The sequence below is a fragment of the Pelophylax lessonae genome (assembly GCF_965119305.1).
Source record: "Pelophylax lessonae genome assembly, chromosome: 3".
Lineage (NCBI taxonomy): Eukaryota > Metazoa > Chordata > Amphibia > Anura > Ranidae > Pelophylax > Pelophylax lessonae.
In genome coordinates this window covers 88,664,120-88,678,828 of record NC_138770.1, presented here as the reverse complement: position 1 = coordinate 88,678,828, position 14,709 = coordinate 88,664,120, and the positions used below count along the sequence as shown (strand labels likewise).

At 41.3% G+C, this 14,709-nt stretch overlaps 1 protein-coding gene across 1 annotated transcript in view; it reads left to right on the top strand.

Moving 5' to 3' along the window:
* The window catches only part of LOC309551305 (cytochrome P450 2K1-like), a 79,836-nt gene that overhangs the window by 23,788 nt on the left and 41,339 nt on the right, over positions 1-14,709 (top strand). The window contains exons 3-5 of the mRNA XM_082251837.1: positions 881-1,043; positions 8,861-9,010; positions 9,885-10,045. Coding sequence (XP_082107963.1) covers positions 881-1,043; positions 8,861-9,010; positions 9,885-10,045 — 474 coding nt within the window. The remainder of the gene's footprint in view (positions 1-880; positions 1,044-8,860; positions 9,011-9,884; positions 10,046-14,709) is intronic.

Genomic DNA, 14,709 nt, shown 5'->3' with positions numbered 1-14,709 from the left:
TGCAGCCCTTCAGAAAGCGGGAAGAAATCGCCGAACAACGAACCCAAACGTTTTTGGAAATGTTCGGGTCCGTGTCCCTAACACCCCAAAATTCAGTACAAACCCGAAATATATAGTTCGGGTTCGCTCAACTCTAATGATCTCTTACATGATTAGTTAATGTGATCTTAGGGGAAGAAGTCCCCTGAGCCAATATGCAGAGGGGCACAGGGCAATTGTATTCTCAGACTTGTTAGCCCCCAAAGGCCTAAACATCTCCCACCCAGCATTTTCTTTCTTGTTGCTTTTTATTCTTTGTTTCCAACAGATATCACCATGAGTTTTCAGTTTGAGGGTCTTTGAAGGTGTTTTGTTTGTATAAAGGTGGGCAGGGATCTTAGAAAGTATGGCATGGCATCCCATTTAAATTGTTGTCCTGTTTTTTAGACCCAGTATTAGTGTACAGATGGGTATACTGTGGTAGTTTTCTGTAATCATCTCCCAGATGGTATAGTGCTGTCGGGGTCTACCAAGTAACAGAATTTGTGCCATAGATACAATGTTCTGGGTGTTTTCTTCTTGGTGCTTTTTAAGAGCCATCAACCCACCTTTATTGTTATTTATTAAAAATGATTGTTATTTATTTAACTCAATTTTGTACTAAAGGATTACGATGGCCATTACGCTTCACTCCTATGTGGTCTATGTATTCACGCAGTGATACAAGTCGTAAGGGTGGTTGTTGCTTAGTTGTAGTGGCAGGCCTGCCTTGAAATACTGTATTGTCATGTTCAGGAAGCACTTTTCGTTTTTGCCGATCAGATGGCAGATTAGTAATTGATCAAACAAATCACTCATCTTTTATTAGAAAATGTAATTGATATGCTTGTATCCCATGCAGCTGGCTAAGAAGTACGGCTCAGTGTTCAGCGTTCAAATAGGGACACAAAAGATGGTAATCCTGTGTGGGTATGAGACGGTGAAGGATGCTCTCATCAACCATGCTGAAGAGTTTTCTGAGAGACCTTACGTCCCCATATTCCAAGACATTACAAAAGGACATGGTAACTTCTGTCTACATTGATCTATAACCTCCTATTCACTAAATATACAGAGAGGATTATTTTTTTTTTTTAAATGATAGCAAAGGGTATAAATTTGTTGCCCAATATGTTGCTGTTTTAAATGGTTATGTCTAACGGATCTAATTTTCTTTATTCCAGTTAAAAAAAATAAATAAATAAAAAACCTATGCTTGAATATTTTTTATATTTTTTTAATGCCATAGGGTAAATGTGCATTGCCACTACATGCAGATAGCTTCTTTTTTTCTCTTTAAGTGTGTTTGCTTTGTTAAAAAGTGAAATGAAAGTGACAAAAGAATGAAAATAAAAATTGCAAATATACAGATTGCCAATTGATTGCCCAAAGTTATAGTTATAAATTGATTATAGTTGATTGATTAAACTATATTATATTATATTATATTGATTATATTATTATATTATATATTAATATAATATATAATATTATATTAATAATATTATATATATATTATATTATATATTTATATATATATATATATATATATATATATACATATATATATATATATATATATATATATATATATATATATATATATATATATATTATATTATATTGATTATAGTTAAATTGATTATTGATTATAGTTATAAAGTTATAAATTGATTCGAACAGTATAGTATAAAAAATTGAATATAAAACTGATTAGTGTGTTAGTGCAAAAAGTCTCCCTACAGTAGAAAGTGTCTCGGCTCGGGTTATCTGGTCACCTTGGGTAGCTCAGGAAAGCATAGATTTGAACAGCCAAAATAGAAAGCGAGACAATCAGGAAAATACCTTTCAGGGGGCATTCTGTACACTAACGGTGTATAGAACAACTCCAGTTTTCCATTATGCATTGAATTTTTTGATAATGTTTATGAAATGACAGTAATTTCACATTGAAATCGAAAGTTCATTTTTAATATTATTGAATAGCTTGTGTAGCAATTTTATATGCTATGCTTCTTTTTTTTTTTTTTTTTTTTGTAACAGAAGCTCAATTCTCCTATAAGTGAATAATTAAGTCAATAAATAAACTAAATAAAAAATACATCTTATTTTTCACCTTTGCTGTCTGCTTTGCCTCAATGAGAGATCCAAACTAGAAGAATAACTCCCTGGAGATGTACATGATGCCATTGTGACAAGGTAATTCACTTTTCCCTTCAGTTACATTTAAAAAAGTTGGAGTTTAATGCTTATACACTTTAAAAAAAAATGAAAGGAACACTTTGAAAACACATCAGATCTCAATGGGGGAAAAATATCATGCTGGATATCTATACTGATATGGGCTGGGTAATGTGTTAGGAATGAAATGATGCCACATCATTTGATGGAAATAAAAATTATCAACTTACAGAGGGTTGAATTTAAAGACACCCCAAAAATCAAAGTCAAAAAATTATGCAACAGGCTAGTCCATTTTGCTGAAAATTCATTGCAGCAACTCAAAATGATACTCCAGTAGTTTGTATGGTTTTCATGTGCTTGTATGCATGCCTGACAATGTCAGGACATGCTCCTAATGAGACGACTGATGTTATCCTGGGGTATTTCATCTCAAATCTGGACAAGGGCATAGCTGAGCACCTGAACAGACTGAGGTGCAACCTGGTGGCGTCAGATGGAACCAAACATAATGTCCCAGAGATGTTCTATTGGATTTAGGTCAGGCAAGCGTGGGGGCCATTCAGAGTTAATAATTTTTTTATCCTCCAGGAACTGACTCCATACTCTCACCACATGAGGCCAGGCATTGTCATGCACCAGGAGGAACCAAGGACCCCCTGCACCAGTGTAGGGTCTGACAATAGGTCCAAGGATTTCATCCCAATACCTAATGGCAGTCAGAATGCCATTGTCTAGCCTGTAGAGGTCTGTGCGTCCCTCCATGGATTTGCCTCCCCAGATCATCACTGACCCACCACCAAACCAGTCATGTTGAACAATGTTACAGGCAGCACTACATTCTCCATGCCTTCTACAGACCCTTTCACCATTGTCACATGTGCTGAGGGTGAACCTGCTCTCATCTGTGAAAAGCACAGGGTGCCAGTGGAGGACCTGCCAATTCTGGTGTTTAATGGCTAATGCCAATTGAGCTCCACGGTGCCAGGCAGAGAGCACAGGGTCCACTAGCCACCCTCATGAAGTCTAATTCTGATTGTTTGGTCAGAGACATTCACACCACTGGCCTGCTAGAGGTCATTTTGTAGGGACTCTGGCAGTGCTCATCCTGTTCCTCCTTCCACAAAGGAGCAGATACCGGTCGTGTTGATGGGTTAAGGACCTTCTACCGCCCTGTCCAGCTCTCCTAAAGTAACTGCCTGTCTCCTGGAATTTTCTCTATGCTCTTGAGACACAGCAAACCTTCTGGCAATAGAACGTATTGATGTGCCATCCTGGGAGGAGTTGGACTGCCTGTTCAACCTCTATAGGGTCCAGGTATTGCCTCATGCTACCAGTAGTGACATTGACCATAATAAAATATGACTCGATGCACCCTGTGATGCACCTTCATCCCTAAAGAATATAGAAAGTTGCAACAGTTTGCCCTTGGGACTTTAAATGAGGTGTGACATGCCCAATGATGAGATATAAAATACAAGTTTATTGGTACATACAATGTCAACAAGTAAACACAGACAAGTACCGTATCATCAAACAGATTTGTGATGTTATACATAGTATATTATATATTCATAGTCAGGTACAATATTCCATAGAACAATACATGGTAGGTATGAAAATGCATCCTGGTAGCCCGATGCATTTCAAGAACAACCATTTACTTGCTCAGGGGTTGATGCGATACATAACGTCTATGAAATAAAACAGTTTATAGCATGTAATAAAGATAGTAGATAATGTTGCACTGATGCAAAACACTAAGGGGCCACCGAGGGGCTCATACTTACAAATCTGTTGAAAAAGAGATTGCATGTCCATGTTCCATTGGCTGCCACTGGGAATGTCTATCCCGGGAGCTGAAGGCATGGGATTCACGAGGGCCCGGCAGGACAAACAGGGCCATAGGCAAGCACAAGCCAGCATGGTGTGGCATCCACCGTGATGGCTATAGGAGACAGTTCTATGTATCAGACTAATTTCTAAAGTGTTTGTAAATGTAGTATCAACAATCAATACAAAACAGTAGTGACGCTGACACTAGCCAAATGCAAAACTAGTGAAAAACAGTCAGAAAACATGAGTAGGGGGGAAAATTGTCAGTGGCCTCCACCTGTAAAACCATTCCTGTTTCGGAGGTTGTCCCATTTTTGCCCATCTAGTGCACCTGTTGTTTATTTAATTAACACCAACACAGCTGAAACTGATTACCAACCCCCTCTGCTACTTACCTGATCAGACCAATATCCCAGAAGTTTAATTGATTTGATGCTATACTCTGATTAAAAAGTGTTCCTTTAATTTTTTTTGAGCAGTGTATGATTTAATATTACTGCCCCTGTTTATCTTATAAACAGAGAGCATGTATCAAAAGAGAGAACATACAAATGTTCATATATTTTGGCCTTTTGTATCGATGAATAGACAAATTGCCTATGAACAAAACCACAAGCAGAATGAAAGTGAGCACTGGAACATGTTTCGGACTAAATGGTCCGAAGCTAACAATTTTTAAAACTAGGAAGAAGTACTGTATAGGGATGAAGGAGGGGAGAGGGGCTGAGTGCCTTAGGGGTATATGACAACATACAGTATATGTAAGTTATATTAACAGGGTCAGTATTTTCTTCAGGGGTTTATCGTGTTCTTCTATTCGCACCTCCCTTGGGGCGTTCCTGCATTTTGTGAGCTCGGTGAGTGTGGAATTCAGGGGGCTCGATTTGTGCTGGGCTTCCAAACAGGCAATGTTAGCTAACATTGCAGTAGATAACAAATCTTTAGCAACCATTTGCTTAGTTGCTGTGAGGACATGTGTCATCAAAATAATATTTTGTGAGGCCCTCTGGTTTTAAGTTAAAGTACTGCTTTCCCTGTATTAATGGAACTTGGGTGGCCTAATAGTAACATTATTACAGTATATTATATACTCCCTTTGAAAAAGATTGGACTTCCAGCAGAGCAGGTGCAAGGATTCTTGTCTACATAGGCAAAGATGCAATTTGCCACCCCCCCCAACCCATCCCCACCATCCTCTTACTAATCCCTGTCTAAAACCAAGCTGGTACCTCCTTCACATTGGGTCCATAATGTGATGGGACGCAACGTGAAGGACATCACACACCATTGAAAATAGAGTTGTTCTGAGCTTCCACTAAACAGCAGTGTGTAATGAGGGGGTGGGGTTATGCATTCCTCACTTTCCCTCACTGGCCACAGGCAGCTGGCAGGTGAGGCCAACTAAAACTTTCAATGGCTGAATGGCTGGGGTACCCCCATAAGCAAATTCTCAGATCACACCACCCAGATACTCCCATATTGATCACACCTCCCTAGATTCACTCACCCTGATTATACCCCCATATACCCCCCCCCCCCCCCACCCTGATCACACCTCCCCAGATACCCCTACACTTATTACACACACTGCAGAACACTCTATCTCTACTTGTTCCAGAACAACGATCATTTACACACTGCAGAGCTCTAATCAACTTGATATTGCAGAACACTGGTCATCTATACCCTGCAGAACATTGATAATGTGCACAATGCAGAGCATTCAACGCTCAACCTCCTACTTGTTGGAGAACACCAATCACATCACTATGTGTTCAGTTATATAAAGTGCAACTTCTTTCTCATCTGTCCACAGAACCTTGTTTCAGTACTATTGTCAAACATCCAGGTGATTCATTCAAACTTGACTTGGACAGCAGTGTTTTCCTGGGGCAGGGGGTGGTTTCCTCTATGGTAACTGCACCTTTTGTTCAGGGTTTCTCTTCAAACTAATAAACCCATATGCTGTTATAAGCAAGCGTGTGGTTGTCATCCTATGTTTATTTGTCTGTCACTTGTCTCAGGATTGTATAACATGCCCATGCACTTATCTCTTTAGGACACCATCTCCTAAGGAGAGTAGCAATGGTCCTTATAATTCTTCTCAATTTGTAAGCTATCTGCCTGATTGTGGACTGATGGTGGCCCCAATCCATAGAACTACTCTTCATGGTGCTCTGAATTGTCCTTTGATTGGGCCTTGTTCCATTTCGGCAAAATCCTGCTCTGTAGAACAGCTTACTAAAATTGTGTAGGTCAGGACAGGTCCAGGGCACATCTGAGTTAATTGTGAATTATCCAGTTTATTGATTAGTGAATCTAATTACCCTCTTTAAAAAGGTTATGCTAAATAGTTGTTTGTTGAAACCATTTGTATAGTCAGTATATGGCAATGCAAATTTTGTTGTTATCCACAAGACTATCATTTGTTGTTATCCCTTCAGCTGGAAAGCAAAAAAAAAAAAATCACATTTTGGGAGATATTGGGAGATATTTTTGCAGAAGGTCAGAAAATTCTGCATTTTTCTTAGAACCGTACCAATAGTCTTATACAGGGCTATGTGTGTAGAAGAGTTTAAATGATGCAGATGACCGAGAATCAGCCAGGTTGGTGTTCTGTTAATTAATGTTGTATATGTGCAGCTAAATGTACTTGGCAATTTGCATTCACATTATATATTCTCTCAGCCAGGGAGCATTGCTGAGGGTTTTTAGGAAACCCAGCATGCTTTGTGATCATTTTTATAAAAAACTGATTCCTCAAGTTTAATAGAAAGCAGAGCCTTACAGTATTTAAGGATTTAATTAACTGGCAGGTCTTCAGTAATTCGTCCCTGGAGAATGCCAGGCAGTCAATCCGAGGTGTTGTCACAAGCGACAAAAAGGGAAGGGCCAGATCCATCCTCCTTAGGCACTTTGTGTTGTGTGTGCTCAGGCCTGCACACACACACCCCCCCTCCCCTCACCTGAGGACAGTATGGAGACAGTATGGAGACAGCGGAGAGCCCAATGTCCAGCCACAGTACAGGGAACACCTCCTTCTGGGAAAGCTGTGCATGGCAAGCCCCGCACCTCCTCTGCAGCCCAGCCACTCACCGGCCACCGGGATCCCTTCCCCGTCTCTGTACCCTGATCACCGCAGGCAAACTAAAGCTTCCATGCTGCGCCCTCTCTTCTATGGGGTGCAAGATGGAAGTTTAGACTTAGACTGATAATTTTACCACTAATCTGCTGCAAGCAGGAGAAAGCATTCCCTCAGTCTCCTCTCCCCTTATAATCACTTAGACAGTTATTTTGTATTTTTCAAGCATAATAAGATAGCAGTTTATTATGATACTAGACATTAAGCCCTTTAAATTAACAGGCGCTAGAACATATGGCTGACTGAGCAGGGGCTGCGCGCATGGTACTGGAGAATGCGGGGCTGCGCGCATGGTACAGGGGAATGCGGGGCTGAGCGCATGGTACAGGGGAATGCGGGGCTGCGCGCATGGTACAGGGGAATGCGGGGCTGCGGGCATACTACAGGAGATGCGGTGCTGCGGGCATGGTACAGGGGAATGCGGGGCTGCGGGCATACTACAGGAGATGCAGTGCTGCAGGCATGGTACAGGAGTACCATGCCTGCAGCACTGCATCTCTTGTAGTATGCCTGCAGCCCCACATAATGGCAGGCAGTGCAGCAGTGGAGGAGTCTCACTTACCTGTTCCTGATATGTGCTGGGGAGGATGGGGGAGCTCCTCGGTGTCGGAGGCTGGGTCCCGGGTGTTGGGGGTCACCCCCGATAATGGTGCGATGTGAGGGCCGTTGTACTGCCGATAGTTTCAGTAGCCACCGTCTGATCCGTATGTGCTGGGGAGGCGGAGTTCCGATCAGTTGCCTTAGATTTAAAAATGGCGCCACCCGGCGCCACACGTCATTGCGTATGCGCCGCTGCTCGGGAAAGCTCGGATACGTTCGGGTATTCCCTGAAATAGCCGAACGTGTACGGCTTTTACCGAGCAGCGGTGCATGCACAGTGACATGTTGGCGCTGGGTGGCGCCATTTTTAAATCTAAGGCGACGGATCAGAACTCTGCCTCCCGCCTCCCCAGCACATACGGATTCAGAACGGTGGCTACTGAAAGGATCGGCAGTACAACGGCCCTCACACCGCACCATTATCGGGGGTGACCCCCAACACCCGGCCTCTGACACTGAGGAGCACCCTCAGCCTAAAAAGGTCAGTGCCCGCCCCCAGTCCCAACGGCTGTCCTGTGGCACATGCGCAGTAGCGCATTTCCATGGACACAGGGAATCTGGACGCAGGGACACTTGCCTTTTATTAATATTATGATATCAGTGAGACTTGAACACACAGCAAAAACTCAAAAAGGCAATTGCACAAGCACTGGGATTTACACATCTGTGTATTTATGGGTAAGAATCTTAGTAAATATTGATGCTGACAAAATAATGCCTTAACAAGTATGTCAGTGGCCTTCTGGGAAGAAAAACAGGGGAAGGCATTGTCAGTAGTGATACTATGATCCATTTGAAGACTGAAAACAATATTGGAAGATTAGTATACTATACAGTGAAGGGGAGGGGGGCATGGATGGAAACAATTTCACCTAAAAGAAGAGGCATCAGCACAAAGGAGCAAATGCTACTGACTTTAAGTTATGTCCCTTGTGCTGATTTTTGTGTTTTTTTTTTTTTTTTTTTTTTTTGGATGCACTTAAACTTTAATGTTTTCCCTTTAACAGCTGCCTAACGTTTTAACTTTAAATCTTTAATTTTGTTGTGCCCCTTATTTATGTTTGCATTCTAGTTTTCTTTTAGGTATTATATTTTCTCATGGTGACAACTGGAAAGTGATGAGACGGTTTACTCTTTCAACACTAAGAGACTTTGGGATGGGGAAGAAAATCATTGAAAACAAAATTATTGAAGAGAGTGAATGCTTGGTGAACAAGTTTAAATCCTTTGGAGGTTAGCCACTTGCCAATTCTCCTAACAAGATGGTACTAACTTTGTGGGTTATCCTGCATCTCTAGCCAAAACCTTTTTTGTTGTGTATGCAATTAAGGACAGATTGGAGCTCCATTAGGTTTTAAATGCTGTCTGTGTTCTGTTGCGGAGACTTCTTATCCCTTTTTGTCCCTTACTGTTGGTAATGCTACTGGATTATAGAAGGAATAGGTGATTTTCTTAAGCCAGACGTGCAGAGTAATTATTGAATGGAGAAAATCCCACCCTATAATAAACTGTCTCTCAAAATTGTATTACAATTCCAGTCAAAATAACTTGATTTGTTTCACAGAGATGTATGCCTTACACCAGGGGTCTTCAAACTATGGCCCTCCAGTTGTTCAGGAACTACAATTCCCATCATGCCTAGTCATGTCTGTGAATGTCAAGAGTTTTATAAAGCCTCATGGGATGTGTAGTTCGGCAACAGCTGGAGGGCCGTAGTTTGAAGATCCCTGCCTTACACTATCAGATGTTGTGCACAGTACGGTGTAAATCAAACCACAGGTGAAAATGTAGGCTTTTGCTTACAGAGCTCAATAGTTCAAAATCAACTTTATACAATATTACTTTAGGCGAATCAGAATTGTAATCAGAGAAAGAGTTTGAAGTCAAAGAGCTTCTTCTATAATCAGTTTTTAGAAAATATTTTTTATGAATATTGAATTGTTTTTTCAATGTAATGGTTATAAATGCATTGCATTTTCATTTGTAAAACAAAGTTTTGATACCAAAAGAGAAAAATTAACTTAAAAAACTTAAAAACAAAAATAACATGGATCCAGATGCATATTTATTTTCAGTCTACATATAATCTTAATAATTCTAATTTCAGGAAAACCGTTTGAAAACACAATGATAATGAATGCTGCTGTGGCCAACATCATTGTATCAATCATACTGGGCCATCGCTTTAACTATGATGATCCAATATTCCTGAGATTAATGCGTTTAATAAATGAAAACATAAGACTCGCTGGATCTCCTATGGTTACGGTATGTTGATTCAAATTTCTGACAAGTAATGCTCAATTATACCACATTCCTATTTATTTCTTTAAAGAATACATTTTTGTTTTTTTTTGGCATAAAAACAGTATTGCATAAACCACATCTTTATCCGTGACAAAATAAAAGTGAGTAACCGTCATCAAAAGGTTCAATTATATAAAATTCTGATAATTCCTGAGAGAAATACAAAAAATATAGAACTGATCCTATAGGTGTCTGGCTTAAGCTACCTCCAGTTGTGTTGTGATATGGAGTAAAGAGCAAGGTTAGCAACATGGAGCTAGGACAGGCACCGAGGCAACCACTAAGTATTTTGAGAGGAATGCACATCACAGTGCCATGTAATACCTGCGGATGATGGGTATAAGTTCATGGTAGGAGGCCACTTATAGAGAAGGTATAGTAAGAAAGCAAGTTGAAAGATAGACAGGAGGATGGAAATAGGAAAGGAGCAGGAGAAGAAGGGATGGTAAAGGGGATGTGTTCGGCAGGAAGGTTGACTAAAATGATTGAGAGACTGGGTGGAATTTGCCGTCATTAGCTAAGGAAAGGTAGGAGTGCATAGGAGGTGGAGAGTTCGATCCAAGAAAACCACAAGTCCTGGGACATCGTGGCCATAGTAGGGGATTTCCAATATTTGGGGATCAGGGCACGACTTGCCTAGATTTAAAAGTGGAACAAGCCTTTCTTATACTTTTTTATGGATCCAGATAATATGGACAAGATGGTTTATTTCTGGGACAGGACCACCATAAGTGGACATGTGTACCACCTGGCTTTCTGCATCTCCAACATTGTTTTGGAATAGATGGAATAATCTTGTGGAGCACATCCAGGGTTCTGTACCACCAGGTCACAAACTAAATTTCTATTTTTTGCTTGTGAGGCTATCGTTTGTTTGAAATTCAAGAGAAAGGCTTTATCCCAGTCCTTTAAAGAGGGAGACCCAGTTCCCGCTTTAAGTCTCGAACACAGAAAGGACAATAGTTGAAAGCACCCAAGAGAAGGATACTGTAAAGTTTTTAAATGACGTGGGGGTAATCAGTGTAGGAGAGACATAAGTCCTCTATTGGGGTCAGGTCCCCTTGAAGTTCTGTCCCTGTGATATAATTGAAAACTGACAAAGCTGGATTAATTAAGCTGTTGTCCTTGGCAAAGCAAAGTCGTGGTTGTAATCTCACTCTAGGCTTTGAATCTGTTTGGACCAATGGGCTGTCAGTCTTGAATCCAGCCATTGTAAAAAAAAATCTTTGCACTGCGTTCCTAGTGGAAACTCTTTCCGATGATTGAAGTCATTGGGCCAGGGCAGGAAGAGACGTTGTTTTTTCAAATTCCCAGATGCAGTATATGAAAAAGTGAAGCTGTCAATGATGTTAGCATAGATAAAGAGGACCAGGTGGGTTGGATGAATCCATGGAAGAGAGAATTTTGGTAGTGGTGTTATGTCTTGTTTCAAATGAGCCTAGAGTTCAGAATTGGCATAATGGAACCGGTCTAAGACTATAGGGATTACAAGACATTCCTATTTGTTATTTTTTGCCCCTTTTTAAAGTACTAGCAAAAGCGTGTCTGTCTGGGCATAGTATAAACTCTAATCAAGTTTTTTAATTGTGTGTTTGCCAGCTTGGAAGAGGAACAATAGCCTGAGGCATGGTAAGTAGTGGTGGCAGAGTTTATACTCCAACCAACATACTAAGGCCAGCCATACACAAAGCAAATTTCTTTCCGGCAACTATGGGTTGCCGGAAAGAAATTTGCTCAATTTCCCCCATCAACACAGACAGTGTTGATGCGGGAATCCCTCCTGCTGAGACAATGTCTTCTCAAGGCAGGGGATCGGGGGAGGGGGGTGAGCCGTACCTGCCGGGAGAAGACATTGATTATTGCCAGCGGCTATAGAAGCTGCTAGCGGTAATCACAGGTAGAGTTAACATGCTGATTGTACCAAAGTTGATCAATCGATCAACTTGGTACATTCAGCCTGCCAATATATATGGTTTGAATCTTGACCAGTTCCTGCTAAATTTGAACTGTGTATGGCCTGCCTAAGACCAACACCACACTCAATACCTTCCTCCTTCGACTCTGATACCACTGAGGAAGTTGCCAAACTCCTTTCCGAGGACCACCTGTACCTTGGAACCTGTCCCCTCGCATTTACTATGGCCCCTTATCCTAAACTGAATCCAAACAGGGAAGACCGCTCTAGGTGAGGCTGGAATCAGGTGCCGGTCGGATCCGTAATCCAGGATAGCTTCATACAACAAAAGGAATGACCGCACTTCCGATGAGTTTCAAAAAGGAGTGTCTTTATTCCACATCAATCGGCAAATACAGATACACACTGTGAGTGCAGGACAATCGGTGGACGCGTTTCACGACTGGATGTGTCGCTTATTCATCACCCATGAATAATGATGAATAAGCGACACATCCAGTCGTGAAACGCGTCCACCGATTGTCCTGCACTCACAGTGTGTATCTGTATTTGCCGATTGATGTGGAATAAAGACACTCCTTTTTGAAACTCATCGGAAGTGCGGTCATTCCCTTATCCTAAACTCTCATACACACATCTTCAATATCTCTTCCTCTCCACCAGCACCTTTCTCTCCCCACTCAAACATGCATTGGTTACCCCATACTTAAAAAAAAACCCTCACTGGACCCCACCTGTTTGAATAACTTAAAACCTATCTCCCTGCTCCTGTTTACCTCCAAGCTTCTTGAATGCCTTGTCCACAACCCTATGAGTTAACTCACTGACAACAACCTTCTTGATCCCCTACAGTCTGGCATCTGTCCACAACATTCCACTGAAACTGCCCTAAAACTCACTAATGACCTATTAACTGCTAAAACCAATTGCCTTAATCCATACTCATACTGTTAGACCTTTCTACTGCCTTTGACACAGTTGACCACCTACTCCCCCCTCAATAAACTCCACTCCCTTGGCCTCAGTGACTCTGCTCTTATCTAATACTTCTCTTACCTATCCCAGTGCACTTTCAGCATCACATACAACACCATCTCCTGAGCACCTCTTCCTTTTTATGTTGGGTACCCCAAGGCTCCATGCTTGGGCTCCTCCTATTCTGCCTCTACACCTCTTCCCTGGGCTAGTTGATAACCTACAGCAGCTTCCAATACCACCTCAACGCCAGCAACACCCAGATCTATCTCTCTAATTCCCAGCTCACCCCATCAATCTCCTCATGTATCACAGATTTCACAACATATCAGTATGGAGGTCACACCACTTCCTCAAACTCAATGTTTCTAAAATTGTGCTTGCAATATTTCCCCCACCACTATCCCCCTCATAACTTTAACATAGATAGAACAACCACTGGTCCATCTGCACATGCCAAGATGCTAGGTGTAATCCTAGATTCTGACCTCACCTTCGGGCCTCACATCCAATCACTGGCTAAATTGTGCCTCCATAACCTCTGTAACATTTCCAGAATCTAACTCTTTCTGACTAACACCACAAAAAAGTATTTACTCTTTAGTAACATCCTGCCTTGAATACTGCAACCCCTTTATCATTGGGACCTAACTTTACACAGGATACCCCCCTTTCAGTTATCTTAGTTATTTATGAATGCAGCTGTTAGACTTATACACCTCACTAACCAATCCGTGACTGCTGCCCCTCTCTTCCAAATATCTACACTCAATGAATAACGCAAAGCCATTCACAACACTGCCCTAGCTACATCACCAACCTCCTTGCAAATATTGCCCAAATTGTCCTTTCCGCTCCTCCCAAGACATCTTGCTATCTAGAGCCTTTGTTACCTCATCCCATGCTTGCCTTCTGGACTTTTCAAGACCCTCTTCCATCCTCTGGAACTCCCTACTCCAGTATGTCCTGTCAACTCCTATCCTTTCTGCCTTTAGGTGATCCTTGAAAACTAATTTATTCAGGAAAGCCTACCTCCTCTCCACCTAAAAACTGTGCTTGAGTCGCCTCCTTTAGATCATACCCTGCAGCTATTACCTTTTGAACCACCTCCCCATCCTTTTCCTTCTGTATTGAACTGTGTTGAAATTGTACTGTCCCCCTTTATATTGTAAAGCGCTGTGCAAACTGTTGGCTCTATAAAAAACCTGTATAATATTAACCACTTAAGCCCCGGAGGATTTGGCTGCTAAAAGACCAGGGGGTATTTTGCGATTCGGCACTGCGTGACTTTAACGGACAATTGCGCGGTCGTGCGACGCTGTACCTAAACGAATTTGATGTCCTTTTTTTCCCACAAACAGAGCTTTCTTTTGGTGGTATTTGATCACCTGTGCGATTTTTTTTGATCACGCGCTATAAACAAAAAAAGAGCGTCAATTTTGCAAAAATAACAATATTTTTCACATTTTTTTATATGAAATTCCCCAAAAAAAAAAAGTAAAAATCAAAATTTTTTAACATTTTCGGCCAATTTGTTTTATGCTACATATGTTTGGTAAAAAAAAACGCAAAAAGCGTATTTTGATTGGTTTGCGCAAAAGTTATTGCGTTTTACTAACAAAGGGAAAGATTTTTGTCATTTTTGTTGTTTTTTTTTAACGCATAATGGCGGCGATCTGCGTTTTTTTTTTTTTTTTTTGCGGTACTGCGACATTGGGGCAGACAGATCGGACCC